This window comes from Grus americana, chromosome 3, assembly GCF_028858705.1.
Source record: "Grus americana isolate bGruAme1 chromosome 3, bGruAme1.mat, whole genome shotgun sequence".
Taxonomy (NCBI): domain Eukaryota; kingdom Metazoa; phylum Chordata; class Aves; order Gruiformes; family Gruidae; genus Grus; species Grus americana.
In genome coordinates, this window is record NC_072854.1 from 1,013,983 (window position 1) to 1,041,977 (window position 27,995).

Sequence of the window (27,995 nt, forward strand, 5' to 3'; positions counted from 1 at the left end):
GGTCACTCCCGTCCTTGCACACCCCACCGTGCCAGGGCGGCGTGTCACGGCCATACAGATGTGCCCCATCCCCAGCACAGGGCAAGGGACCAGGGCTCTCCACGCAAGGGACAGCGCTGCTCTGGGACCTGCACCCCAGGGTGATTTCGGGGGCCTGGAAGGAAGCTCCCCTGCTTGAGGGGCGCAGCTGACCCTGGCAAAGGGGGGCAGAGCCCTGCCCTCAGGGCTGCCTCCACCGCCCCGCTCTCAGGGTGCATGGGGTGACCAGAGCCCCCATCTCCCCCTCCAGAGCAGGAGGCAGGTCCCAGGGGTGCTGCCTCCCCCACGGAGGGCTGGAGGCTGGTTACCAGCTCCATGGGCAGCCCGGTGCTGCCCCAGCCGGCAGCAGAGGCAGGATGAGACGATGTCTCAGCCCAATTTTGTGCCAGGAGCTTTGAGAGACAAGCACAGACATGACATGAACAGAGCAGCATCACCCCAGTCCCAGCCCAAGCCCCGCCAGGGCGCAGGAACAAGGCTGGAGCCGGGGGAGGCAGAGGCCAGGCCAGCTCTGAAATTAGTGACAGATGCAGAGAGATTTAAAGCCTTTTAGTTTAAACTGAGCTCTCCCCACGGGGGACCCTTCTGGCCTTTGGCTGCTTGATTTGCAATTACAGGCAGGTCCATCTGCCAGGATAACCCCGGCAGCAGTGCCGGGGGCCAGACAAAAGCGCCGGAGGCTCCTCACAGCCCCTGATTGATGGCAGAGGTGACAGAGCCGGTCTTTGTTCTGCACTGCCGCCATCCCCTGCCTTTCCCCACCCTCCAGCAACTGCCGGCAGCTCCTTTGTGGGTCTCGCAGCCGGCGAGCACAGAGAGGACCCCAGAGGATTGCCTGAACGCTTTATTTCCAACTCGAGGGGTTCCCTTCCTTGGTGCCAAGAGGCTGCTGCCCCAGGGAGACGGGAGGAGAAGCAGGCGTGGAGTCCAAACCCAGGAGATGGGGATTTATTTTGTTGGAGGTTTATGGAAAGGCAAGGCCTCAGCGCCAGCCGTGTGCTGGATGCTGCCTGCCAGAGCGGGAGCATGGAGGTGAAGGCAGGAGAAATCCTCTCTCCCAGCACGGAGCCAGCAGGCCCACGCTGGCACGGGACGGATGTGCCCAACACACAGTAGCTGATAAGGCACTTGAAATGACGAGAAGGCCCGAGGCAAGCCGCTGCCCCTCTCCTTCCTTCCCCGCCTCCCCCGGGCGCGTTGCAGATTAACCTACAGAGAATGGGGTGTCGCTGGAGAGCCGGCGGCCCCGGCTCGAGCTGTCAGCACGTCACGGGCAGGCGGCATCGACTCATGCTCACTGGTGGAATTTCTTGCTTGGGTTGTTGGCGTAGTCCAGCAGCAGCTGGCACGGCGTGAACTGGCTGCCGTAGACGGCCTCATACTTCCGCAGCTTGTCCACCAGCTGCTTGGCTCCATACGAGTCTGCGTACCTGAAGGGACCTGCCAGGGACAGGGGCACACAGTTGCGGCAAGGAAGGGAGAAGCACCAAGGTGCCTGGAAAGGCGAGAGCACTGGATTTGGCCAATCCATTCTTCCCCAGAAGTGACCTCCAGTCTGGGGGCAGGGCAGTGCGGGACTTTGCCTCCGCTCCGTGCAGGCGGGCAACAGGGAACAGACTGGGCTGTTGGGGACAAGCTGGGGCGCAGATATCCGGGACTGCTCCCCTAGTCTGAGCTTGCCTCAAGGAGGGAAAGCGGTAGGTACCGGGCAGAACCACCACCTCATGCCCAAGAGCCCTTAGTATCCTTTAGCTGTGACCCAAACTGAGCTCCTGCCTCACCCGCTGCCCAGGCCACAGCCACCCAGCAGCTTGCAGGTGGGTCCAGGAGAGCTTTGCCCATGCCTTGGCCTGAAGGGTGCTGTGCACCATGGCTGAGGCTGTCAGCCCAGCTTTAGCTGTGCTGCGTGCGGGCGCGAGGGCAACGGTGGGTTTTTCCTCAATTCTGTGTGCAGTATGAGACCGGGTTTCCAGAAGTGCTGCAAGACACCTTCGTGCCCACCCAGGCACGTACCAGTGGCAAGACACAAGATACCAGAGCCTCATTTTTCACCAAGTGCCATACGACTGCACAAAAGGAAGCCAGGGATATCTTAAAAATGTAGGGCCTTTACAAATCTCCCAGTCCACCTCCACTGCCGTGACCATCAGGCACGGTAAGAGCTCTTCCTTTGGAGTTACCACGGAAGTGCTGATGAGGCTGGGCCCAGCGTGGCTCTGCCGCCTTATTCAAACCCGAAGACACAGCAAATGGCCCGGTGAGAGCACCCTGATCCTCACCAGCCACAGCTCTGTGAAACAGCTGGGCAGCACAGAAACTCCCCTGGGTACTGGCAGAAACATCTCACGGCAGCTCTCGGGCTCACTGCCACCTCTCGTGGGGTGGGAATTCTGGAGAAACCTCTGGCTCAGGCTTTACGTGGGAGAAGGACACTCAGGCTTGTCAGACTGCAGTTCAAACCTGGCCTTGATGGTTGACTCGCCTCTTGTGGCTAGCTAGAGCCCACTAGGCAAGCCCACTAGGCAGCTTTCAAGCCAAGTCATGCAGTCCAGCCAAAAGCCCAGCTGAAGCCACCTACCTCCCAGGCACGGCGGGAAGCCCAAGCCGAACACAGCACCAATATCTCCCTCCACGGGGTTGCTGAGGATCCCTTCCTGCAGGCACATGACTGCCTCGTTCACAAACCTCGTCACCAAGCGCATCTGGATGTCCTCATCGGTGCAGCTGCAAGGAAAGACTCTGTGAGGGTTGTGCAGGTAACAGCAACTGGACAGAGGAGCACGTGAAGCCAGCACAGATGGGGGACAGAGCCAGGCCTGGGGTAGGGGAAGAGAGTGGTTCCTCACTGAAAGCGTCCCTATCTGCACGAGGGTAAGGACTAAGTTCTGGGACGTGTCCTGAAGCAGGGACGTAAGAACGGCAGAGGCTCGATCTGGCCAGATGGGAACTGCGCCAGGAGATGTTTCGGTGCCAGGCTGCACACAGGTCTGATGCCAGGAAGGTCACAGCAGGGGCTGCACCAACCCGCCTGCGCTGGCAAGCCCCACCACTGAAAACCTTTCTGCAGAGGTGCCCAAGCAAATGCTGATAAATTCGAGGATGCCCCATTCCTGCTAGCACAGGCTCTCCAGAGCCAACAGCCTCCCCCCCTACATGCCAGCTGGGAACAGCCAAATGCCATCTGGAGTGACTCTGTGTTCAGCAATGTCCTCTGGCGCTGCCCGGCGCAGCCCTCGTGCCGCTGCTCAGAGGCAGGAGGAGCTGGGCAGGGGTGAGAGCCAGCCCGCACCACCGCTCCGTGCGCAGCTACTTACACTTCAGGTTTGGTTGGCACTTTGAACCGTGCCAAGATCTCATCCATGCCAGAATTCACGTTCCTGTTCTTCACCCCTTCCTGGTAAATGTAAAAGCCTTTCCCTGCCTTGCGACCTGCCAGGGATAAAAGAGACAGTCACATCCTGCCACGCGTCCCGTCTGCAAGTGACACCTTCGCCTCTGACCTTCCTGTTACTCCCGTTTCTGCTTGTTAGCACAAACAGATCCTGCTGGCACAGGCAGGTTCCCTGCACTTCAGAGCGAGCCCCTTTGCTGCCTCACCACGGACAGAGGGAAGGGGACCCACGTCCAGCTGGCTCCCCGGCAAGACGTTGCCACTGTGCCAGGCCCTAACGCCTTCACTAGGTTCAGCGGACAGTCAAACACCACCACCATTTCTGTGGCTACAGCAACAAAGAGACACAGTCCTTGGGAGCAAGGGACAGAGATGACAAGATCTCCTGAGTGACCCCCACTGCCAGGGGCCTGGGCACAGCAAGGGCCGTCGGAGGGTGAGAGCTGTCACGGCCCAAGCGCAGGCCCCACTGATGGATGCTGCTCCATCCCGGCGTGCTCAGAGCCACAGCTGCCCCTGGCACCCAGCACCACCGGGGTGCGGCTTCTACTGTACAGAATTTTTCCTTGTACAGAGCTTCTAAACCTCAGCTCAGGGCTTGTTTCATTTGAGCACATTTATTTCCAGCCACTTGCTCCCCGTGTCCTGGAGCACTTGTGCAGGTTTAACGAACAGGCCAGACAGAGGTTCATAAGATCTTGCCTGCTGCTGTTGCTCCGGGCAGCATCTTTACCTGCTGCTGCCATTTCTGCAAAGGAAGGTCTGGCTGCTGCCAAAGGTCTACCCTGGGTACAGCTGGGAGGGATTCCTGACCCATTCCCAGGACTGTTCTCATCCGAGGAAGAGGAGGCTGATGGATGCTAGTGCTTTTCCTTGAACAAAAGGGAAATGCGTTGGATTAAAACAGCCTAGTGTCTCACCTAAGAAGCCTTTTTCAACCATGAGCTTGAACAGCTCAACGTTGCCTCCTCCAAAGCGCTCGCCAAAGGCCTTGCCGAGGTCCTCGGCCACGTGCGTGGCCACATCCACACCCACCTCGTCGATCAGTGTGGCAGCACCCACGGGAAAGCCAAAGGCTGTAGAGATGGCATCTACTTTCTTTGGATCAATGCCTTCCTGCAGGAACAGAAGGGGAAGCAATGATGCCTCTGGGTGAGGGTCCTGGAAACCCAGCGTGGGGGCAGAAAGCTGCTGCTCATCTGGGGTCCCAGACCACGACCAGCCCCATTAGCCGTTTGATTACAGACAGGAGCAGCGTCATCGTGCCTGCGTCGCTCCTGCCTCTGCCCTGGTACCGCGCGGGGAGGAAAGAGCCTCATCACTGCCTGCACTGGGTCTCATCAGCCCACGGCTCAGCCAAGAGCAGGCTGGGGACCACCATGGGCACCATGTCCCTTCTTGGCCCAGGCTGGGGTCACCCTGACGGGGGGCAAGGAAGAAGTGGAGTTTACACGACTTATTTGGCAGACACTCGGTAGCCGCCAGGATACACACCTGGAGAACTCGGACCACTTCTGCCAGCATCGGCCCCAGGCACCTGGTGGTGTAGAAGCCAGGCCCATCCTAGGAAAGAGGAGTTGGCAGGTGAGTACCAGCTGCAGGAACATGACCTCTCTTGGCAGCACAAGAACTGCATCTCACAACCCAGGCTGCAGTTCAGGCACTGACACGCAGGGCAAACATGCTGAACTCCACTTCTAACAGTACGTTATCGACTTCTAGAATAGTTTTTTTTCCTGTAGGGCTCAACAGTGTTTGAAGAATTCCATGAACTTAACTCCCTGGAAGTTCCCATCGGAATGTCTGTACTGAAAATAGTTTTTATTGAAAATAGGCAGGCTGCAGAAGTCCCCTTGCTTCACCAAGCCCAAAAGGCCGATTTGGGGAAAGGGTGATCAACACAAGCGAAACAGGCATAAACTGGATGTCTCGCCTCTGATATTGCTCACAAAGTTGGGAAAGCAACAGATTAGCTGCAAGCTGCCATTCAGGGAAGCGTCTGCTGTGGGATGAGGGTTACAGGAGCAGCACTGTATCTCCACTGGCCTTTAGATGCCGTGAGCACTTTTGGACAAGCCAGTTTTCCCAGCACCACAGGAGAGACCTGCTCAGCACTGCCAGCAACCTCACGCATCAGTGAAAAGACCGATCCAAAAATACACTCAAACTGCCCTGAGCCTCTGGCTGAACCTCCCACACAGCTGAAACGGCATCGCTGATGCTTTCTACCACGGAGCACGAGCCCAGCTCCGTTTGGAGGGCTGTGTGTTCAACAGCAGCCATCAGCCTAACAGACCACTCACAGCCCATGGCTTTTCTGAGGCTCTGCTGCCTCTTCCCTACAGATCACAACGGTTTGTTCTAAACTGCCTCGCTGTGCTCAGTCTTCTCCCTCTGCTTGGTATGGCTCTTGCCATACACTTGCACGTGTATTTCTGTCCCCTCTCACCCAAGATTTAAGTCCAGGAAGAGGAGGGTTACTGCTCACAGGCCCCTCCATCCTTGCCACTTGCTGAGGAGAAGAGGTGGTGAGAGTCCTGTCCAGACTCCGCTCCATCTTGGATGCCAGTCCACATTTCAGTCTCCTAGATGTTGTGTGGAACAGGACTGCCAGCTCCTCGTGCTGGCCATCACTGTTCCTGTGCTTTCTGGCCGTTCATGCCTGCTCCAAAGGACATCTGAGAGGTCACCTGAGCACCTGCCACCTTCTAACCTCCATTTCTACTTCTTAGCATGAGTAGCTAATGCCTGTGTATTCACGGCCATGTTTCAGCCTCCTCTCAGCGCACAAGCCTGCCCTTTTGTTTATGATCCCAGCTTGTATTTTGTACGGCGTTCCCTCACCTTTACCACGATGACAACCTTGCCCTGTTTGAGGCCAACAGCAACAGCAGAAGCGGCCGTGTCCTGGGACGTTTTATCTGTGGTGATGATTTCCAGCAGCTGCATTTTGTCAACAGGGGAGAAGTAGTGCATCCCGATCACCTAGGCAGAAGGAAGAGCTCAGGGTTAAGCAGGTTTAAGACAGGCTTTGGCTCCCACAGTAATGTGCCGGGCAAGCCAAGTGCCCAAGCGCAGAGGGAAATAGGCCAGTACGAGCTGCAGGACCCACCACCACAGCACACCACCCATTCAGCCGCACACTGCACTGTATTCCTCTGACGGGAGCACTCTCCAACTCCCTTTCCCTCCTGGGCTTTCCCAAGGAGGCAGCACACGCCCAGAGCTCTTGCCTCAGTGAGGATTTAGGTATAATGCTTACAGGACCAAGAGTGCTGCTCAGCTCCCTCTGTACCTGTTAACAGTCTGGCAGCAAAACCTGTCGGGGAGCCTTAGCCAAGCTCAGGCCCCAGGGGAGTAACAAGAGTTGCGTGATCTGCAGGTCCCATCTGAGCTGGCAGGGCAGCCCCACGCCTGGCCGGTGCTGCTTCTGGCCTTTGAGAGCAGAACAGCCGTCACAGAGACAGATGTTGAGCACACTCCCCCTGTTCTGCTTGTAAATGCTTTGTTTGGGGTTTTTTGGTGATGAAGTGAATTTAAGGCTGAGAAGGCATGTTTCCAGAAACTAATTACAGAGGTACATGCAGCCTTTCTGTGGGAACAGCATTTAAGTGGAGATTATTCGGCTGTGTGGCTCACTTTCTTAACACAACCATGTAATCAGTGTCACCTTCATGCCTCCTGTTAGCTACACTTGGCGCTAAGGTTTGTGTAAGTCAGAGGCACTTTCCTTGCAGGCGAGCTGCAGACTGCAAAACTAATTAAATACACTAATTAGTTAACTCATTTCCTATTAGTTTCCCCATAAAGAGTCATTACACAGGCAATTTATTCACCAAGAGGATGTTATTTGCAAGTATGAACAAATAAGACTCAGTTTGCATTTCCGATGCAACTGTGGTCCGACGGGAAACCAGAAGAGGCTCACGAAGGTCATAGGAACCTGCGACAGTTGGGACACACGTCGTTCCTCTATGACCTTTGTGGATGTCCGCAGAACTTCTGCGGGAAGACAAGCGGCAGAGGCCATGCACTGCCCTGGACAGGCTTAAGACCCTTGTAGGCGTTCAGGGAACCAGCCAAGGGGACCTGTGCTTTTGCATTTGTGTAACGCTTTTCAACTGATCTCCAGAGCTCTCCTCTCCTTCTGCCCAAGCTGCTGCTGCCTCCCCATCCCACCTGTTTGGGAGAGGGAGATGGGATTGTCTCACAGGGGAACCACTCACTCTTCCCTGCATTTTCTGCAGCCCCAGGTAGGCAAATGAGGCAGAAGTATTTCCCCCTTTTTCTATCAAGACCGCCCCAGACCGATGCCTAGCCCTCAGGAGGTGACTCTACCTGGTCATGCAGGTCCCTCAAGGCTACTTCAGACACCGCAGTGTCGCGTCTGGTCTCCTGTAGGGCCTGTGTCAGATCTGCCAGGCACACGCTAGCAGGTATCGCAGCTACCTTTGGCAGTCACAGACGGCAAAGAAAACCAGCGCACAGCTGACTCCCCCCAATGCAGCACACTCACGCCCCTCAGGTGGTAACTCTGCCGAGCACGTCCCTCAGGGCAGGCTGCTCCACGTGAAGCAGTGTTCCTACTCAACTGTGCTTGCCTGGGCTGAGGGATGAGAATGCAGCTACTTTGTACGCTGTTTAGACTTCAAGCAAAGGGATGAAGAAGCCCTCTGCTCCAAACCTCTGCCACAAGCTACGCTGCACTTCGTATTCCATTAACGTGGATTGTTTGGAGCCAGAGAGAAACCCCACCACCCCTCAGGAGCTGATACCATGGCTGACCAAGGCTTCAGTTTCAGCACCGCCGAGTTCAGCTTCCAGCCGCTGACTTTTCTTCCCTTTTTGCTGCTGGGTTAGTTAGTGCCTTCTCCCTGAGAAGGCATTTTCCCCGTCATGGCAAGTCACTCCTACATCTAGTCAGTTTATCAAAATGACTGAAGTCTTCCTGGCTGGAATTTTCTTTTAGCTTGAGTCCTTTCGTAGCTTCTCTGCCCTCATTTGCATTAACGTTTCCTGAAGTGCACTGACCTCCCTGCCTCGCCAACATCAGGCTTGGGGCGTGTCCACCTTCATCCCCTTCCTACCTGTCCAAGGGCCACAAGCTCTTTGTTCAAAGCCTGCACTGGAGGCAGAAGATGAGCTGTTTCATGTTCGGAGGAGGAAGTGGAAGATCCCAGCGCTCACCTACAGCAAAGCCAGTTTTATGCTAACAGGCAGCTCAGCACAGACTCACAGCAGGCACGTGGCACTGAGTACTCACCTTCTCTGGCCTCTTGCTAACAGCAGCAATTTGGCTGATCGGGAGGGCTGATGTGTTACTGGCGAAGATACAGTGAGCAGGGATCACCTGTGGCAGGGGGTGGAAGAGACGGTGTCAATGCACAGGCTCTGGAGTCGGATCCGGAGCGCGACACGCAGAGCCCTGAGAGAACAGTCCCAGTGCCTGGTAACCCTAGCAAAAAGGCAAACCTGACCTTCCCTGGCAGGGCAGACAGCATTAGAAACTAATTCTAACGCAGCAGCCCAAGTCAGCCAGATCTGACTTCCCCTGAGTTCTCCCCAGGTCTGCAATATCAGTCTCAGAGCACCCGTTCTTCTTCCAGACCACTGCAACCACATTAGACGCTGCAGGGAGGGCCTTCAGAAAGGTCCACAGGCCAGATCCTTCACCATACAGTTATCTCCCCAAGTGTGCTCTTGAACAGAGGAGAGCTGTGGCAGCAAGCTAGAGACAGTAAGTAAAGGACTGTAAGCTGTGGAGATGCCAAAGGACATTACTGTCGTATCACTGTGCTCAGACAAATGGAAGGTTTTTTGGAGTGGCTCCCAGGAGTCAGGCAATGTCAGAACTGCCCCATTCTTTCAGCTAAGAACTGACTCCTCACTGAACAGTGAGCGTATCCTTAGAGAACAGGAGGGCTGCCTTGATGGTCATCCATGTACTGACATAACTAACCTGCAGCAAGCACCAAGTGGCAACACAAAGGAGGTGTGACCCAAGCCCGGGTCTCCACCGTACAGGGGCCACACCTAGCACAAGCTGCTCAGAACCGATACTCACGGCCTCCACCTCCTTCAGCACTTTGTGCTTGATGTTAATGTCCTCGAACACAGCCTCGATCACCATGTCTGCCTTCTCAAAGCCCTTGTAGTCCAGCTGGCCCGTCAGGTTGCTGAGAATGGAGTCCCTCTCAAATGATGTCAGACTCTTCTTCTTCACCTTGCCGTTCAGCCTAGGGAAGGACAGCTCTGTCACAGCTCCTGGGCAGGCCAGCCCAGACCGCTGGAGGTGTGCCACCACCCCAAGGGCGTTCCTCCCTCCCGGAGCTGTGACCCAAAACACCATCTCCAATCCAGCAGGACTGTCACTCTGTGTACTGGCCCCTCCTTCCCTCTGGAAAAATGAGAGCCATGCTCACACAACTCAGCTGGTGCTGGTCTGAAGGTCAGTCGCTGACATTCCTGACGATGCATAGCTGAGCACTGTTACTGCTGAGCCAGGAGGACAGGGGAAAGAAATCCAGCTTTTCAAAAGTCTGACCTGATGTCTCTCCTGACACAGGCCTTTAGGCAGCCAGGATTACTCCCTCCCCCCTTAGCTCTATAAGCTACTGCTAAATCTAAAAGCTAAAGCCATCATCTGTTAGGTCGTCTACCTACCTAAGGAGCTAAGGCTGAATACTCTGGACCTATTTCGTAGCAATATCCCAGCACACTGCATAGGGCAACCTTAAAAGAAAGCATTTCTGTGACATCTGATGGTAACGACTCCAAAGGAACAGAGGTGTCAGGAGTTCCTGACTGCCTGACAGTGGAGGAGTATTTTGACTAAAGACAGCCACACCCCATCCCGAGCAAATTCCCTTTTACTCACATACCCCTTGAAGACCTGCTGCTGTCCTCTGTCCAAGCCTTGCTGTGCTGTGTCCTTCAGAATGGTCTTCAGTCCCTTATCCACTGAAACCTGTGCGATCCCAGCTCCCATGAGCCCTGCTCCCAGCACTGCCAGGGTCCTGCACAGAAAGGGACAGGGAGAGGGACACATTCAAGGCTAGAAATAGCTGAATTTCCATTGTTACCATCAGACTTGCACAGATCCTGTCCACCCAGGCACTATTTTTAGTGAGGTCACACAGGAAGACATCACTTGCTGGTGAGGTGCAGAGGATTAGCCTGATGGAGGCTGGAAATCTCCCTGCTCTGCTGCACTGCTTTCCAGGACTCTGGGCCACTGGGTCCCAAGAGCCTTTTAGCAGAGGTCCTCCAGCTGCTCCTTCAGGCATCCCACGCTCACACTTACTTGACCTCTCGTTGCGGTGCTCCAAACTTGTTCTTTTTGCAGCGCACCTGCCCGTGGTAAAGTCCAATTAGTGCCTTGGATTCCTTAGTCACTGCAAGTTGGCCAAAGCTCTGGAAGAAAGGGAAGAGGGAAGCAGAGAGTTTGGCATTTAACAGCCATCTCCCAGCACACACGCATCAAAACCACGGCAAGGGCAGAGCGCAGCCACCTGGGTAACTACACAGAGCAGTAACCTGGTTAGAAAAGGAAGAACAGACAAGGTGTATGTATCCTTTGCCCAGAGGCACCTTCTGTGCTACGTACAGCCTGCTCTGCACCGCCACCTCCCATATGGGCTGCCAGAAAGCAGTGGGAAATGGCTTGTTCAATGTCTTTTCCCATCAGCAATATAATTAAAAGCGTCTGCAAGAGTGCATACCTCTAACACCCATGTCTGGAGGGGCAGAGGTTCAGCCAGGGAACAAGAGCAGCCATAGTATTTCCATGCCCATGTCCTTCCTGTCCACTGAATCATTCACAGCTCATTTCCACCCTCCCAGCACAGCTTTGGGAGGAGCGTTCCCCAGCAGTTCACTGGTGTGATGGTAAGCCAGAAACCAGCCGGCTGCCTCGGCCGGCCAGCAGCTGCGGGGTCCTGAGATCAATGCAGGAGCCGCTTCCCCAGTGGCAGGACTCTATTTTACTGACACAGGACCCCTTCTCCCCCAAGCACGTCCCGCACTAGCTGGGGCCATTGCTCCTGCGGCTTCCAGGTGGAAGGGTCCTGCCCTCAGGCTTTGAGAAAAATCTTTAAACAGGCCAATCCTCACTGACAGCCGTAGTTTTATATGATTTTCAGAGACAAGCAACAAAAAAATCAAAGGCTGCATAACCTCCCAGCACTCAGCATGAAATGGGAAAGCAGTCAGGAAGACAAAAGACAGCGTGGGGCAACAGCAAACTAAAGTTGTCGGAGCCAAGTCAGCTAAGAAAAGCCGCCAACACAACGCAGTTTAGAGCAGGCTGTATCTTCCTTCACCACTGCCCTGTGAGTTAGAGGCTTGTTAAAATATCAGAAACACAAAGCCTGGAAGAGAATCTGCAAGTCTCCTATCCTAGGGGAAAGAGGGTGGCCTTAAGAGAGACACGACACTGACACATTATTCTTTAGAGGGTTCTGGGAAGATCTCCATCCTGCTGCTATTCTCAGGAAAAAACATTCATTCTTTTCTGCAAGGAACAGAGTATCCCGAGCCTTTTATTCAGCACCAGACCAAACGTGGGTGGAATGCATAACCAGAACAGATGGGGTATACCCAGGAGGTCACTGTTAAGGTGGGAGGAGGCAGACGGCTTCACCTCAGAGCAGGACCTTCTCACCAGGAGACAACAAAAGGATCTACTAAGCACGGCAGGAAAGACTGCGGGATGTGACAGACAGCAGCGTGAGAAGCTGGTGAAAGTTACAGGGAGTACTGAGGGGGACGGATGGATTTCACCAGCAGTTAAGGGGCAGTGGCGTGAGAGATGACCCAAACGCAGAGATAATCAGATGGGAGTGTTATGGTTCTTCTGGGGAGTCAGGTAACCACACCAGTGATACTCTGCACAGCCAGAATTACCTCTTCAGTATCAGAAATAACAAATTTGAGTACAGATGTAGCAAAACTGGGACCAGTGAGGGAAAACTAATTACAGGCAGGTTGCTTATTAAGACAGAGACAAGAGCAGAGAAAGGGAATGATCAAGATGGCTGAGGGTGAACGAGCATAGGAAAGTGGAGACAGTGTGGGGGGAATAAAAGGGTGGCACACAGGCAAGCTGCCAGTCCGTAAACGTGTCTGCCAGAGCCCTGCACCTGCCCAGTCTGTCCTACCTCCATATTAAACTCCATCCCTATTTTCCCTGCGTGTGGCACTAGAAAACCTCAAGTGGGACTGGACAGCATCTAGGACATGAGGTCCATGGGCCAGCAACTGGCCAGACTGGGCCCTGCAGCCAACTAATGGACAGATGAAACATCTACAGCCAGCTACTAAGGGCGTGCGAGTGCACAAGTGTGCACTTTTCACCACACGTGAACTTCAGTTCTGATCAGTATCAATCATTGGACATGCCTGCGAGTAGTTTGCGTGTATGTGGGTGTCACCAGTGGAGGCACTGCGCTGTCTGTGCAGCCAGCCCTGTGTGTACTCTGTGAACACACGTGTGTGTGTGTACCCACACCTCTGCAATGTCTGCTCAGTCTCACCACTGGCTGGACCTACGAAGGGGAAAAGCAGCAAGCAGAACAAGAGGTGAAGTCTTCTGGGCCTTAAAACACAAAAAACTTGACTACCCTTAACAGCCATTATTGGTGCTAAACTCAGCTGATGTACCAGGATACCAAAGAACTGAAGAGAAAGGAAGGAGCAAATAGAGGCTGATTTCACAGGATCACAGATCCACTGAATAAGCTGAGGTTGGAAGAGACCTGTGGAGACTGTCCTGTCCCACCCCATTGCTCAAAGCAGGATCAACCAGAGCAGGCCACTTAGGGCTGCGCCTGGTTGAGTTTTGAGTATCACCACCGAGGGAGACTCCACAACCTCTGCAGGCAACCTGTTCCAGCATTCAATCACCTTTATGGTAAAAAAGTTGTTTTGCATATTTAAGTGGAATTTCCCATTTCAGTTTCTGCCCATTACTTTTTATTCTGCCCCTGGATACCACTGAGAAAAGGGTAGCTATGCTTTCTCTACAGCTTCCTACCAGGTATTTAGACATATTTGTAAGATCCCCTGAGCTTTCTCTTTTCCAGGCTGAACAGCCCCAGGTGTCCCAGCCTCTCCTCCCATGCCAGATGTTCCAGGCCTTTAATCATCCTTGTAGCCCTTCGCTGGACTCTCTCAGCCAGCTGGCCCCCAGCACGGCGTTATTTCTCCCCAGGAGCAGTGCTTGGCACTTTGCTGAACTTCACGAGGATCCTGTCTGCCCAGTTCTCTGGTCTGTTGAGGTCCCCCTGGACAGCCAGTACGAGCCAGTATGCTGACTGGAGTGGCTACTACACATGTGAGTTTGACCAAGGGATAGGGAGAGAGAAGCTCTGTTCTGGGTGAGAAACCACTACTGAAAAAAACACCTCATTTTCAGAAGTACCCAAAGTTATCCGTGGATGAAAAAGGACCAGCCCAAAGTATCCGGACCAGGAAACAGGACAAACAGCAAACCAACAGTAACAGAGAATCAACACCCTGAACAAAGATGATGGCGAAAAAAGGTGACAGTCAATAGAACACTGGTAAAAATGGAAGTTAGTTCTTGGAAGAAATTACTTGTTTGCACCAAATTGCCTGGAAACACCAATGGGACAGAGCACTACACCCACACCTCCAGGTCACCTGTCCCAGTGACAACCAGAAAAAGCAAACAGTGCTCAGACACACAGAGAAATCAAAGTCCTGGTGTGGGAGACCTGGATCGGTGAACTCCATCTGGTCATTCCCCACTCAAAAAGCTAACAGACAGGCATGAGAAGAGGCGTGAACTGTTTTCACAGATGAACAACCTTGACAAAGAGCTCCGCTGAAGTTCAAGACAGGCCTTTTTCACAGCCTCACTGCCAGAAGAAGGGGCAGGGAGCAAGACACCATTCTGAGCAGCCTGTGGCGAATATTATCCTCCATGCGTGGTTAAACACAAATCTCCCCAACTTACTGATTATTACCAGGGATCTAATCTCCTTACCTGGGATTCAGTGAGGTATCCAGCGTCACGCCCCTGATCAAGACCAGTCTTTACAACCTAGTCAAAGGGGAGCAACAAAGATACACCGCTGTTAAGTCACATCTGCCACCAGCTACGCTTTAATGAGATTACTTGTTTAGCTGCACCTCCTGTTTTCACCAGTGTACTCTCCCCAATATTCAAGGGACACTTCAGGCTCTCTGGGTCCTGTCCACGCTGTTCAAAGCAGAGCTATGAATCACCTTGTCCTTCTAGCACAGAATAGCTATGATGGTAAGGAGTTTTCCATCAGGTTAATTTTTTTTTTTTTTTTTTTTTTTTTTTTTTTTTTTACACATACCCTGTGGTTTCAGGAACTGTTTTCAGTAGGACTGTGCTCCTGTAATGTCATTGCTCTCAGAGTGAGAGGGGGGCATTCACAGGTTTTAGACAAGTCTTGGCAACAACTTAAATAGTAAAAAGTCATTTTAAAATAAGGATTCAACCACAGACAATGTCTGTAAGTAATACAATGCCTGTGTTACTCAGGGGACTAATTTTTACAGTACTGTGGGGTTAGTGCTATGAAAACAGCAATTTGTATTTTCCTGGCTTCAAACAAGTTAACTCATTTCTTTAGAAACTGTATAGGAAACCTGGAAAAATTGCAGCTGGAAGTTTCATGGACAAAGAATTCCAGCTAAGCCTTCCCTCAACTGGGATTCTTGATCTTCCCCTTACTGGTACCAGTACCACACAAATTGGTGATCATATTCTGGGAAGATGAGTTTTACCATGCTTGCTCAAGACGCTACACAGCTAGCACTCATCCAGACTGATGTCCTGCGAAGATCAGGGTGTACAGCTTCACTCGGAGGAAGGAACCACCTTCCTCTGTCGCCCTGCTACCCCACAGATCCACCTTCACTGTAGTGCCCTAGGCCCTGCAAGAGGGAGTTACCTCAATGATCTTTAGTGGAGCAGGATAGAGTCCTTTGGTTTGCTTCTGAACTTTGCTTTCCACCGTCTTGTAGACTTGCTGCCTCACAAAGGGAAGAGCCATAGCATAGTCTGTTATCTCTGCAAGATGGGACAGAACATGTGTCAGCACAGTGCTATATGCACAATCAGCCCGTAAAAGATTAACCTGAAAGTTAAGAGTATAGATGTGCACGTTGCATATCTGCAATAGAAGCACGCACCCGAAACTCAGCCACAGGTACACGGTCTGCTCAGAAGGGTTTCTGTGGCTCGTTCCATAGACAAGTCTCATTTAGGGCTGAAGTATCCTCCTAATACAGCTGGTGGCAGACTGAGCTCTGTGGAGCAGAACTCGCACAGAGATGTCATCATTTCTGGGCTCTGCCAACTGTGTGAGGGTGCTGCTGAAGAGGATTGGTACAGAGCAGACCCATGTGCCTCTTCCCGCTTGATTACACAAGCTTGGTACAACACTTGCTACTAAAACTTTGAAGATGGATAGTCCTCTGGAGGTAGCTGCAGCTCTCTCCCCGAGGTCTGACTCCCTTCAGGAGCCACCACGTGCAGCTCTGGCAACACCACTTGAAGATCAGATCTGCACAGCAATGTTTTCTCTACCAACCCACCCAGCTCAAGAGACAATTACAACATGAAATAACTTTGTTTTGCAAATGGAATTAAGTAGGAGCAGGAACACCTCCCTGAGAAGCACAGCTGGATTATACTCACTACAGTCCCTTGGGATTTGGCCATGGTGCCCACGGACTTACTCTGCATTAGCCCCTTCGATCTTTTGGTAGACACAGTCCTGTTGGCTAGTCCTCTGGCAAAGCCAATTGCTACCTCCTCCAAGTACTCAATTGTTCGTGCTTCTGGAGTTTTCACACCTGGCCCTGTGAATAAAAAAGAAGTCTTGAGGAAATGCAGCAGAAATTATCACTGATGGATGATGATGATACAGAGAAGCAAGGATGAGACAGCAACACGATGTTCCTTTGAATTGCTACCACTCTATTCCCCCTGTTTGACTTTTCTTGATTAGGAACAACGATGGAAAAGCTCAACAGGCAACTATGAGAAGGCCCCGAGGCATTTAATATCCACGACATTACAGAGAAATGCCAAAGCGCCAGCTCCTGATGGAGCAGAGAGCAGTATGCCACTCAAACATAAACACTACTTGCAGGACAGCATGGAACACCTTTGGTTGGAAGGGGACATGGGATGCCATCCGGTCTGACTCGCTGCTCAAAGCGGGGTCAAGTTCAAAGTTAAATCCAGCTCTGGAATCAGATCAGGTTGCTCAGGGACACGTTCTGCCAGTCTCTGAATACCTCCAAGGACGGAGGTCTCATCACCTCTCTGGACCCCCATTCCAGCGCCTGACCGTCTTTTTGCAAATTGTGCTCTTTACTCCTCAACCTTTTACTTTGCATAACTGCCGGCACCCCCGTATCTCAACAGAACGTAAGTGCTCCGCCTCCCCTCCCTCTTGTTGCACCTCTGCTTCCTTACGTGGTACAGTAAGTCTGCACAACCAACTTGTGCCAACACTGTTGCTATTAAACACACAGACAAGAGTTACAAAGCACTTTGCCCCTGAAAGCTACCTGCGCTGGAGCTGATGTCCAATGAAGTCTCCACCTTTGATCTCAGGTGCAGGAAATCTCTCGCTTGCTTTAGCTGGTGCCACACACCATAACCCCTAGCCAGGCTACGCGCCATCCATCTCCTGGCCCATCTGTGCTAACTTACAGCTGTCCCCACAAACAATGAAGCAAGCCACCACAAACTGAGTTTTAGCAATCTGAGGGTGGGTTGCACAGGACTTGTATTGCAGCACGGGAGGATAGAGTACAGGGCTGAAAAGGCAGTTGTGTCAAGTTGCTGGAGGCCAATACAATGAGTTGTTAATGAAAGGGCAATGCCTGACGATCCTGCACAGAGTCACCACAGGGAGCCTGCAGCTCAACGTGCAGCCTTGGGCTGCCTCTGACCTATAGAGCAAACCTGAGGAGGTTACAACTCTGTAACCCCATTAACCTTCACTATAAGCTGCTCCGACCACACCAGACATTGCACTGAGCCTTCAGATCTAAGCAAACACCACAACAGACTGACGCAGGAGACCCTTAAAAGAACAAAACAGAAATCCCCTCCTCCTCCACCTCCCACTATTCTTGCCCTCCACCAAAAGCGGAGGTCTTCAACTTTAAGGTTTCACCCCTCTTCTCATAAAGACTTGAGAGCAGCAGAGCCCAAATGCTGCTGCCTGCTGGAGGCTCTCTCAGCAAGAAGCAAATAAAGGACCACGCACATTTTGACCAGATCATGAAAGCTCAGTTAAGAAGTCACACTCGTACCCCGGCAGTATGTCAGAGCCATTCTAGAGGAAAACAGTCCAAACAAAACAACATTTTTCATTTTACAGGCAGCTCAGCAAACTGAACCCGGAGCTGCTGCATAATCTGCATTTCAGCACCGCCCAGTGGATTTTAGAGAATTTATTGGAAATTTGAGAGCTTTTGGGATTTCAGAGCTCAAACCTCACCAGCTTCCAAATTCTCTTCCCACCACTTCAAGGCAACATGTCCAAGATCTTAAGCTTTAGTGACCTGATGCGCTACAAGATGCGAGTACCTGATTTCCCCTTTCCATTAGCTTGGGTCTTCAACACCAACAAATGCTGGACTTTGATACTACAGCTGAAGAAGAGAGCTGGTTATTTGTAAGTCTGAGCTATAAGAACTATTCAGGCAAGATGGTCAAACCCACGTATGTTTACTTGCGGTCGCCTCTCAGCACTTTGTAGTGTCCTAACCCAGGAGCTCCAAGCTGTTGACTCACATCTGAACGGCACAGGCCAGAATTAGATCTGGGCACAGCAGTAAATACAACAAGAGAATGCTGTAGAGCTCCCTGCTGAAGGGGAACGGATTGCACCCCATGAAATAGCCTCCTGATTAATGCTGACTCTCTCCTTCAAAGCTTTCTATCATGAGTTAAAGCATCACCCCAGTTAAAGCTGCTTTCCCCAAGACATTGAGAATGAACATAGGAATACTCAGCAGAAAGCCTTCTGGGGCTGGCTGCTATTTGAATGAATGAGGAACGCCTCTAATGCTTGCAGATAGTTTGGGTTTTTGTGTTCCTTCTATGTGCTTATCTGGTCTGAGCTAGGATTCCAAACAGCTCTTCAGAAAGTTCAGGTTTCCTTTAAGCTAGCCAGTGTAATCATTGGTATAAAAAGCCACATTTGCTGGCTCTTAAAAGCCAATTCACATTTAAGCAAGTATACGGTGGTAAAGTTCATTCAGGCAATTTTAACTCAAGCCTGGGTCTCACTGGTTGTTTTATAAGCGAGAATAACGCTAAGGATGTCTCATCCACCTGAACACTGGCACGCAAGACAGACCAGACACAGGGGCTTCCCCTGCACTTCTCAGGTGAGGGAGCAGCACTTTTCGTTTATTTTCTTTTCTTCCAATTCAGGAGCTAAGGGCCACTGGGGTACTCTGGCCACGTTCTGCCTGGGGAAGCGTGCTCTGCACACAACAACTGTGTGGCAGTACCAACCGGCACAGTGGTTTCCATTCTGACTCCTGGCTGCAGCTGCTCAGACCTCTCAGGGGAGGCTGTGGAGGGTTTGTCTCTCCATGGAGTCACCTTCCATGAACCCTTCCCCAGTGAAGGAACAGCAGAAGAAATCATTCGCTAGCCCACTCAGCATTTGGGAGCCCAATTTGATCTGCAGTTTGCAAGGAATTTCTGCATCCAACTGAAAGCCAGTTGGCAATTCAGAGTGCCCAAGCTATAGGGGTTGGCTTATTCTCAAGACCTTGTCACAGAGACTGACACCTGCAGGCTGCATGAATGTAGACATCGGTCATCTATTCTCCTTTCATTATGGGTTGTAACCTGTCCCTCTGACATGATAAATGAGGAATGCAGGTTCTTATCTGTATAATTAGCTCATGCGAGAGTGCCAGCAGGCCTGCCCTCTACACTAACCTTTCCCTCTTCACTTAGCTTCAGCAGCAGCCTGACATTTCAAGGTCCTCGTGCACATGCCTCTAAAGTGGGAACGGAGACTGTACAGCACCGTAAGGACTTAGCAGTCCCTATGCTCTACCCCCACTAGACTTGGCTGCATCAATGGCTTCTCCACTCATCCCAGTAAGGTGGAGAGGTTAACTGACAGGCAGCAGATCAGGAAACTGAGAGGCATCATGTCTGACCTAGTGGGTCCACCAGTTGGTCAATCAGACCCATCTTCTTTGCTCTGTCAGCACGGATGTTCCTTCCGGTCAGCATCATATCAAAGGCAGCAGGCAGTCCCACCTGGAAGGGCAGAAAGGGGACTTCAGAACAGGAGCATGCCATGCAGCAGAAGGGGCTGTCAAGTACAGTTTTTCTCTCACTTACCATCTTTGGTAGCCTCTGAGTACCCCCTGCCCCTGGCAGGAGGCCCAGTAACACTTCAGGTGTTCCCAAGATTGTTTTCTTGTCCTTTGTCGCTATTCTGTAGTGACAGGCAATGGCAACCTTAAAAAAAGGAAGAGAAAACTAAAGGTTTCCCTGTGCAAGACCGCACAAGAACTGGGCATCCATAACAAAGGTCTCCTCTGCACACTGCCTCAGCTTTCTTCTTGACCCCACCCCAGTTCCCCAAACTCCCTCTGTGCTCAACTGATGGCTTCTTCCAGCAAGAAAAGCGCATGCAGGGCAGATGATAGCAAGCAGCTATGACACGAACATGAAACTACCAATCTGAGCTGGTTTTAAATCTCATCTAGACCATCAAGGGCTAAATTCATTCACTACACTGACAGCATGGTCCCATTTACAGATCCACCACAATACTTGGTTTATCCCTGGATCACCAAGTCCAGATCTGTCACCACAGTGCTTCTACAAGCTGCAACTGCTTGAGAACTCAGTATGCAACCGAAGAGACTCCATTCCTACAAGGTTATTCTGGTTTAGTAACAACTTTGCTCCAGGAGTTACCACAGAGTCTTTCAGTTGACAAAATCCTAAGTGGAGATTATGAAGCAAATATTGCACCCGGCTGAAGCGGCAAGCAATGGAGCAGAGTACGCAGGCCAGGGTGGAGCCTGGCCGGGTTCCCCACACTCATCCCTCTCACAACAACCTTTAAAAGAACAGAAGTTGCTGGGATACGAGACACAGTTCAGCTGCAAAGCAGCAATTTCCAGTCTGGACTCTGCCAGCAGCATTTATCCAGATCCAATGCCTGCCGGAAACAGCCGGTTTTCCCTGGGACGCTCTCATTTAAATATTAGCCTGGCCCACACCGATTCATATTCAATTAGCTGTCTTTCACCAGAAGCAGAAAAATTAGCATGGCAGAGCCCTGAAGCACAACCAAGCCATTAACTTGCCACAAACTCATTTGAATGGATGTAATGAACCCACGGCAGGTCTCAAATCCCTCTGACACTCAGCAGTCCCACAGGCATCATTCGGATAGTTCAGAGAACCAGCACTATCAACTCCCACTGCTGCCTGTCAGACCCAGACTTGTTCGATACCTCCAGTCCTCCTCCCAGGCAGGAGCCACTGATGGCAGCGACTACGGGCTTTGGAGACTGCTCAATTTTTTCTAGCATCTTCTGTCCTTCCTGAGAGAGCTGAGTCACTTCCTGAGAAGTCTTGCAGGCTTCAATCATGCTGCAGTGAGGCAGAAAGGCTGATCAGAATTGGAAAAAACACTGAGAAAACAGCAGTAAAAGGAGAGCGGTTCAAGGAGTTTGTTCCCCTTTTCCCACAAAGCTCCAGTGACTGACAGACAGGCAAGAGCTATTTAGTCCCCCAGTCTTAGATTAACAGACAACACAGGAAGACTACTAAATTCAGTGGGTTAAGTCACTGCATGCTGACACTGGGCTGCGCCTGCAGGCAGTGAATGAGTTTCCTTGTGTCAGAGCTGTGAAAGCCTTTGGGGGAGAGGAGGAAGGGCCATAGGAAGCCTCAAAGCGCTTGCCAGGAAGGGTGGAGGGGAAAGCCCAGGATCACTTTTTAAATGAGCAGATGGCCAGGGCCCTGATGTTGCACTCCGCCAATTAGAGACTCCCTGTGCCAATTATTCGCACGGAGGCTAGCAGCGTTTGCCGGGCGGGCACAATTCAGGACGCTCATAGTGTTGAGACCAGCAGACACTAACTCTTAAACACAGCCTGTCCTTTCGCTCTGCTTACCAGCTCTTGTACTGCCTCCTTCCACCACAACATCTATCAACTCTTTGCCCCCTGAATAAGGCCAGCCAGAAAGGTAACAAGGTTTTGAAGGGTCACCTTCTTTCCTCAGAGCTTTCTGGCTTTTAATGTCTTTAATCAACTCTTCTGTCCTGCCCAATGTCAGGACTAGAAGCCAACTGTACTCCAGGTCCCAGTGGGAGCACCCACACGGGCCATCCCACACCCTGCACAAGTTACTCCTCACTGAATCGCCTGGGAGGCTGCTCAGATGCTCCATGTGGCTGAGAGCCAAATTCTGCCTAATCAAGGGGCCACGCTGGCAAACTGCCCGGCACTCAAACCTAGCTTAAACGAAGTCCTGCATGTAAATTATCTGCTCTTGTCATGTCCCAGACCAGAGGACAACGCTCACCGTGGTGCCAGGAAGGGTTTGCTTGGCTGCACCCCAGCGTGCAGGAAGGAGTGACCAATTGTGACAGCCAAATGGGGTCTGAAGACTTGCCGTGTTCCTCTTTATCAAGGACCTAACTTCGTTTGAGCAAGTTAGGCCTCCCGTGCACACAGATTTCATTCCCAGCCTCTGCCTTGCCCCTGGGGAGACGTCAGTGACAAACTGCTCGGACTTCACAACGCACTGGACCGCTGGACTTCAGAGGAAGTTCCATCAGTGTAACTTCTCAGGCCCCTGTACTTACTCGATATCTGCTCCAGCGATGAAAGAGCCTGGCTTTGAAGAGATGAGGACGGCACTTTTGACAGCTTCATTGGCCCAGATCTCATTCATTACATCAGTAAACTCAGAGTTCAATTGTCTGGATAGAGTGTTCACCTGAAAGCAGCAAATAAGCCTTGTAAATAGGGAGCCTAGGAGACAGTGGAGTTTAACCTCTGATTAAGTACTGACTCTATCATCAGAAAACTTGCACAGAAGACAGACTGACACCAAAAAGCCAAAGCCAATGGTAGGTCCGAGTGCATTTTCCAAGCCAGAAGGAGGGACTAGACCATCCAGGAATTTACCCAGCAGCCAGACCACTGCTTGGCACAACTATAACACTTCTGGGGCGCTCAATTTGAGCCCAGATTTGCTATAAAAAAGTTAGTTCATCCTGTGTCATAATACAGCAAGAAAATAACTCCAAGAGGAAACCCTGCAGCAGGTCATTGAGTAAGCTGTTTATTAATAATTTCTTCCTTAACCTCACCAATAGTGGGTTTGTGACCTCAAACACAGATTTTTATGAGCTTCTGAGCTGGTTTTTCTATACAATGGACACTCTCCTTAACCACCTTGAATCCAAGAGCTTAGTAAGATTTCGCCATATCTTGCGCCAGTGAGAGAGACAAGTTAGTTTAATACGTATAAAATATTTCCATGAGGCATTTTCAGATGTCTTGAACACCTAAATGCTTGTTTTCCTATTTCTACTTTGTTCACAACTTTGAAACACTGCAGATTACAAAAGTTCTTAGTCTTAAATTAGCATTTTCAATGCCTTCTCCGTATGACTGCTATTCTTGCCATTCCCACTGATATGCCAGCTGAAACAGTACCTTTGAATTTGGGGTGTTGAAGCGTACAACAGCGACATCTCCTTTGATATCATAGCTAACGTGGGTTCTAGCTGGAAACAAACAGAAACACGTTATCAGCTTATTCTCAGTGGACTTTAGGAAAGAAAATGAATTCGCAGAGAAAAGCTTTACACTTACTCTGAAGAGCGGTGGAGGTGGAGATGTTACGGCAAGCATAACCTAAGGAAAAGACGTTGCAGATGTTAAAGGAATTCTCAGTAGTCTCAGCTTAACTCTCCTTTATTAGTGCATCCTCCCATCTCCCCTCATCTGCCAAATACAGCGTTTCGGAAAAGCCAGTTCCCCCTCTTACGGCTTGACCTGTGCCACCACCAGAGCTCAGCAGACTCCACACTATTGAAGTGACCTTCACAGCACAGATTCCACACTGCAGCTTCCAATACCAGCAATGCCAAACTGAGGGCAAAAAAAAATAATAAAATCCAAGCCTTCTTCCCAAAGAGCTGACAAGAGACGAAGCAGGTGGCACACAGGCGTGTTTTGCCTTTACTATGCACAGTTCAACACTTCTTCACATGTTAAACCAGAGACCTCGCTGCACTTTATACAGTTTCAAGCCTGCAAGTTAACTTCTCTGCAAATCAAACATAACTGCCCTAGAAATATTTCTGTAAAAACACACTTTTGTGCCAGTGAATGGTGCCACCCCAAGTATTACTTCACAGGTGACAGGCTGTACATCTGGCGAGCCACAAGAGCACACAAAATATTTATTCTTGCCTCCATCTAGCAACAAAACAGTTGATCCATCTCTGCTAATTACACATGGAAGCACCTAGACAAGCTTGCCTTGTTTCGAAGCACTCTGAAAACTCAGACCACAGTATGTACAAGTTCTGTCCACAAGTGAAACGCTGGTTTTTCTGACTCAGAAATCTCAGATCTCCTTTTTCTGCTGAGAAATTGCATTTGGCCTGAAGATCCCTCTACACCAATGAATCTCAGTTCTATTCAAGTGACCTTGATCTTGACCAAGAGGATCCTCTAATGCAGACCTAGGCTGAATCCCCACCAAAGCCGCTTTAAGTCTGAAATCTAGTAAAAGCGTTACTTCTTAAGCACCACAGGCACATCTACCAGCTGGAACACAGCCGTTGCGGGGGGGTTTACTGCTCAATGCTCCTAAAACGTTCGGGGATGAAACATTCCCATTCCCAGCAGCAAGGCAGCAGAAAATGCAGTACAGGGAGAACAAATTCAGCCTGCACCTCACCAGCAGGTGCTTCCCCCCTCCCCGCAGCCCCGTGACACGGGCTTAGGGCTGGAGCTCTGCTGCACTTTGTCCCTCTTTCCACTTTGTCTCCGGTGCTGGCAGCAGGGACTGACCTTTGCGCTCCATTCCCTGAGCCCAGGAGACACGGTGTGACAACGCGGGGATGGGAATTCAGTGGCAGGCTGTCCCGGCGGACAGGTTTGTGCATGCATGTGTGTGTCATGTGCCTACAATACCAGTTTATAAACAAAGAGCAGACTGGTTTCCACTCCAAAGCTACTTTAAAGTATTTTTGGACTGGGACAATACCCAGATTGTGATTGCTGCAGCTAACGCTAATTTCGCTAATTTTTTGTGTGGTAAAGCCAGGTACTGCTGAAACTAAGTGCTGATGCTCATTTCCCACAACAATTTCTCTTCTGACAGATGCTTCCCAGCAGAGTATGATGCGTTTTTAATGGCAGTATTTTACCCTGCTAAAAGCCACGCAGGCCCACTACTTTAAAAAGAATGCAAGGACGGAACTATCTTACTGAATTCGTTCACTTCTACCCCGGACTGCTGCATGTGGCTAGGCACAGCAGCAAGGAGAACCAGACCAAACAAATCTCAGCTGCAAGGCAAGTGAGAATGTTTTCCTTCCACACCCTCAGTCAGGCGTCTGCTATGGCTGGGCCGTGGGAAGGTAAGCAGCCACCACTCTCCAGCGCTTACCAAGAGCAATGCACTGACTACGTGGTAAAAACTACATCGCACGCACCCCACGCAGTCACAATTCAAAACAAAAAGTGAATGGATTAATTCTTTCCTCCTTCACATCAGTTCCCAAACAGCCTGCTTCCATGAAAACCTTAAACCTTGAGTTCCACTTTGCCTTTCAGTTCTAGCAAAACAAAAGATATGAAATAGGCGGGGGGGGGGGGAAATATGTCAAGGGCACGACTGAACAAATCTCACTACATTTTACTATAAACTCTTTTGGGAAAGGAACTGTCATTGGAGTAGCAGCTGCTTAATATTTGAGTGAGGTTTCTTTAGCCTGACAGTATTTTATTTTAGAGCCCAGACACTTTTGGAAAACATCTTCCACGTCTAAAGCTAAAAGCAGATTTACTTGGTCGCAGCCACGGCACATCTGCTTTAGGCAATGATTCATTCAGCAGTACAGTGGTAACTTGCCAAGATCGGAGCCAGAAAAATCCTCCTTCAAAATGCTGAAAGCAGCAGTAGCAGGCCAGATGCACGCTTCTGCCATTTCATTAACGTTCACTCTAGAATTAAAAGCCTTGAACAGCAATTCCATTTTCACTATTTCACTCACTCCAATTAAAAGGCTGTCTAGAGACAGGAACACCAACACTTCACACTGTTGCTCTCAGGACTTCGCCAAGAACTTGGATGTAGTGGAGAGTGGAGAACGCCCCTTTCGCATAGTCCAGCTGCGACCTGTTTCTTCCCACTTTCTCTTTACTCTGTCATTTCCTCAGATGCTTCCCTGTCCAGCACTTCCCCTTCCCGCCCTTCCACTCACCCAGATGTGGCGTGCCACTTGAAGTGGGAACAGCGTCCATGGATGGTTCAGGAGATAAGCCTTCTTGCCGTCCTGGACCAAGCCAAGCACCAGCAGAGCGAGCCAGCCGAAGCTCAGGACTGCCCACGCTTTCAGCCCGTACCTGTGAGCCGATGGCACTGAGTGCCGAACTGCGAGACGGGAAACTTTTGACAAACTGAGCTTTCTTATCCCCTCTGGGAACCTGCTGACACACGGCATGTGGCTCAGCAGGTACGGCCAGCTCTCGAGCTCACCCTGTCTTCTGCCTGCTTGCTGCCTTGTGTGTGCTTTTTGGCCTGCCCTGATGAGGGCTGCATCCAATTCAACAACACTATTAATTATGGTGAGTGATAGGATCCTCACAGTGGCTCCAGGACTGTTTGTGATGAAGAATATTGCTGGTTATAACAAGAAGTCCAACCAGCGACACCTGAGCTGGAGTTACCACAGTTCTGCTTGTTATAAATCGCAGCGCCCTGCTCCTGGAGCAACCAGCTCACGTACAAACTCCCTCTAACACGGCATGTAAGACAGGTATTAGGTTTAAACAAAAACGCTGCTAGATTTCAGCTCGACATCGATACCAGACCCCGAGACCCTTCAAAGTGCAGAAATAAGAACCGGTTTCCAATGGCTCTGAGCCCTCCGGCCTTCCAAGGGGCACCTGGTGACTCCTTCCTTCGGCAGTTCTGCGAGGAACCGCCACGACCCAGCGCTGCGAACGCTGCCTGGCTCAACAGATCGCAAGGGAGCGTGAGTCAACAGCTGAGCCACCTGCATGCCAAAATGAAGGCGGGTCGTGGGGCTCCTGAAGATGGAAACGCGCCTGGGGGATTCTCCCCACCCGCGCAGGGATGTGGGGACACCCCCATCCCACAGACACGCCTGTGTGCTTGGAGGGCAGCCCCAGGATCCAGACATCCAAGGACACAGGGACACTCTCTCCCCCCAGGCATGCACACCAGGCATCAGGGACACGCACGTGTGTAAGGACACAAGGACGCCCTCTCCTCACCTGCTGAGGAGACTCCTGCCCGGAGGGGCTCCTCCCCAGTGCAGGGTCACAGGGACCCCCCAGCACCACACACGGATCCCCAAAGCGTGCCCACGTGCAAGGACACCGGGACCGTGGCCAGGCACACAAAGGCCAGTCTGCCCCAGGGACTGGCGTGGGAGCATCTCCCCCCGTGGGGGCACACACATCCCCACGCACACGGAGGGACAGACCCCTGCCCTGAGGAAACTTTGGGGGGGTGGCGGTGTTAGGGACATGCCAGGGATCCACGCGTGCGGCTCACAGGCCGTGGGGACAACACCCTCGCACAGGACACGTACACACGCGGGGACACCGCCACGGCGGCAGCCCCCACCCCACAGCTCCGCCGGGGACACGCACACCGGGAACGGCCCCGTTCCTCACAGCCCCTTCCCCGGTAACACCCCGTTCCTCACAGCCCCCACGCTGACACGTACCCCCGAGCCTACACCGCCCGGTGACACACCCCTCCCCCTCCCTGCGTGACACCCCCCCCTCCACCCCCCCCAGCAACACCCTCACGCGTGGACACACCGCCCGCTGCCCCTCACGGCCCCGCCGCAGCGCTCCCCTAACGCATGGGCTCAGCCCCCGGGGTGAGCGCTCAGGCGAGGATCCCCCACCCAACCCCGAGAGACCGCGCCCATTCCCTCCTCCCTTCCCCGGCGCGGGAGGCAGCAACCGCCGCCCCGGAGGCCCCGTCTCACCCGCGGGCGGCGGCCGGCGGGACGGGCTGTACTTGGCGGCGGCCGTGAAGCGCCCCAGGCTGCCGATAGCGCGCACCGCGGCCGCCATCTTTGCTGCACGCGAGGTCGAATGAGGGAGAGGCCGCCCGGGGGCTTGGCCACTCCGTCCCCCCCCGCCCCTCCCCGCCTGAGGCTGTCTGCGGCGATGCCTGTTCTCGCCGCCGCCGCCGGCTCCCGCCTCCTTCGCTGCTCTCCGCACAGCGGGGGGGGGGGGGGGGAAATCACATGTTTTC

At 52.1% G+C, this 27,995-nt stretch overlaps 1 protein-coding gene across 1 annotated transcript; it reads right to left on the reverse strand.

The window, feature by feature from the left end:
• Nucleotides 1-868: 868 nt before the first annotated feature.
• HADHA (hydroxyacyl-CoA dehydrogenase trifunctional multienzyme complex subunit alpha) lies at nt 869-27,849 on the reverse strand. The gene is made up of 20 exons (XM_054821164.1): nt 27,724-27,849; nt 23,333-23,374; nt 23,174-23,244; nt 22,315-22,448; nt 20,954-21,092; nt 19,824-19,943; nt 19,637-19,739; nt 16,169-16,291; nt 15,379-15,497; nt 14,439-14,495; nt 10,734-10,843; nt 10,312-10,446; nt 9,495-9,666; nt 8,694-8,780; nt 6,275-6,415; nt 4,925-4,993; nt 4,351-4,546; nt 3,354-3,468; nt 2,618-2,763; nt 869-1,479 (listed from the first exon to the last, which is right to left on the reverse strand). The coding sequence occupies exons 1-20, from the start codon at nt 27,809-27,811 to the stop codon at nt 1,334-1,336; spliced, it is 2,313 nt and encodes a 770-aa protein (XP_054677139.1). The 5' UTR covers nt 27,812-27,849; the 3' UTR covers nt 869-1,333.
• Between the last annotated feature and the right edge of the window lie 146 nt (nt 27,850-27,995).

Excerpts from the sequence above, each read along its gene's own strand:
- HADHA (XM_054821164.1), bottom strand. The coding sequence starts at position 27,811 with ATGGCGGCCGCGGTGCGCGCTATCGGCAGCCTGGGGCGCTTCACGGCC. Across the intron at positions 23,375-27,723 it reads CCGCCGGCCGCCGCCCGCGG|GTTATGCTTGCCGTAACATC; the intron begins GTGAGACGGGGC and ends TCTTTTCCTTAG. Across the intron at positions 19,944-20,953 it reads GCCTGGGAGGAGGACTGGAG|GTTGCCATTGCCTGTCACTA; the intron begins GTATCGAACAAG and ends CCTTTTTTTAAG.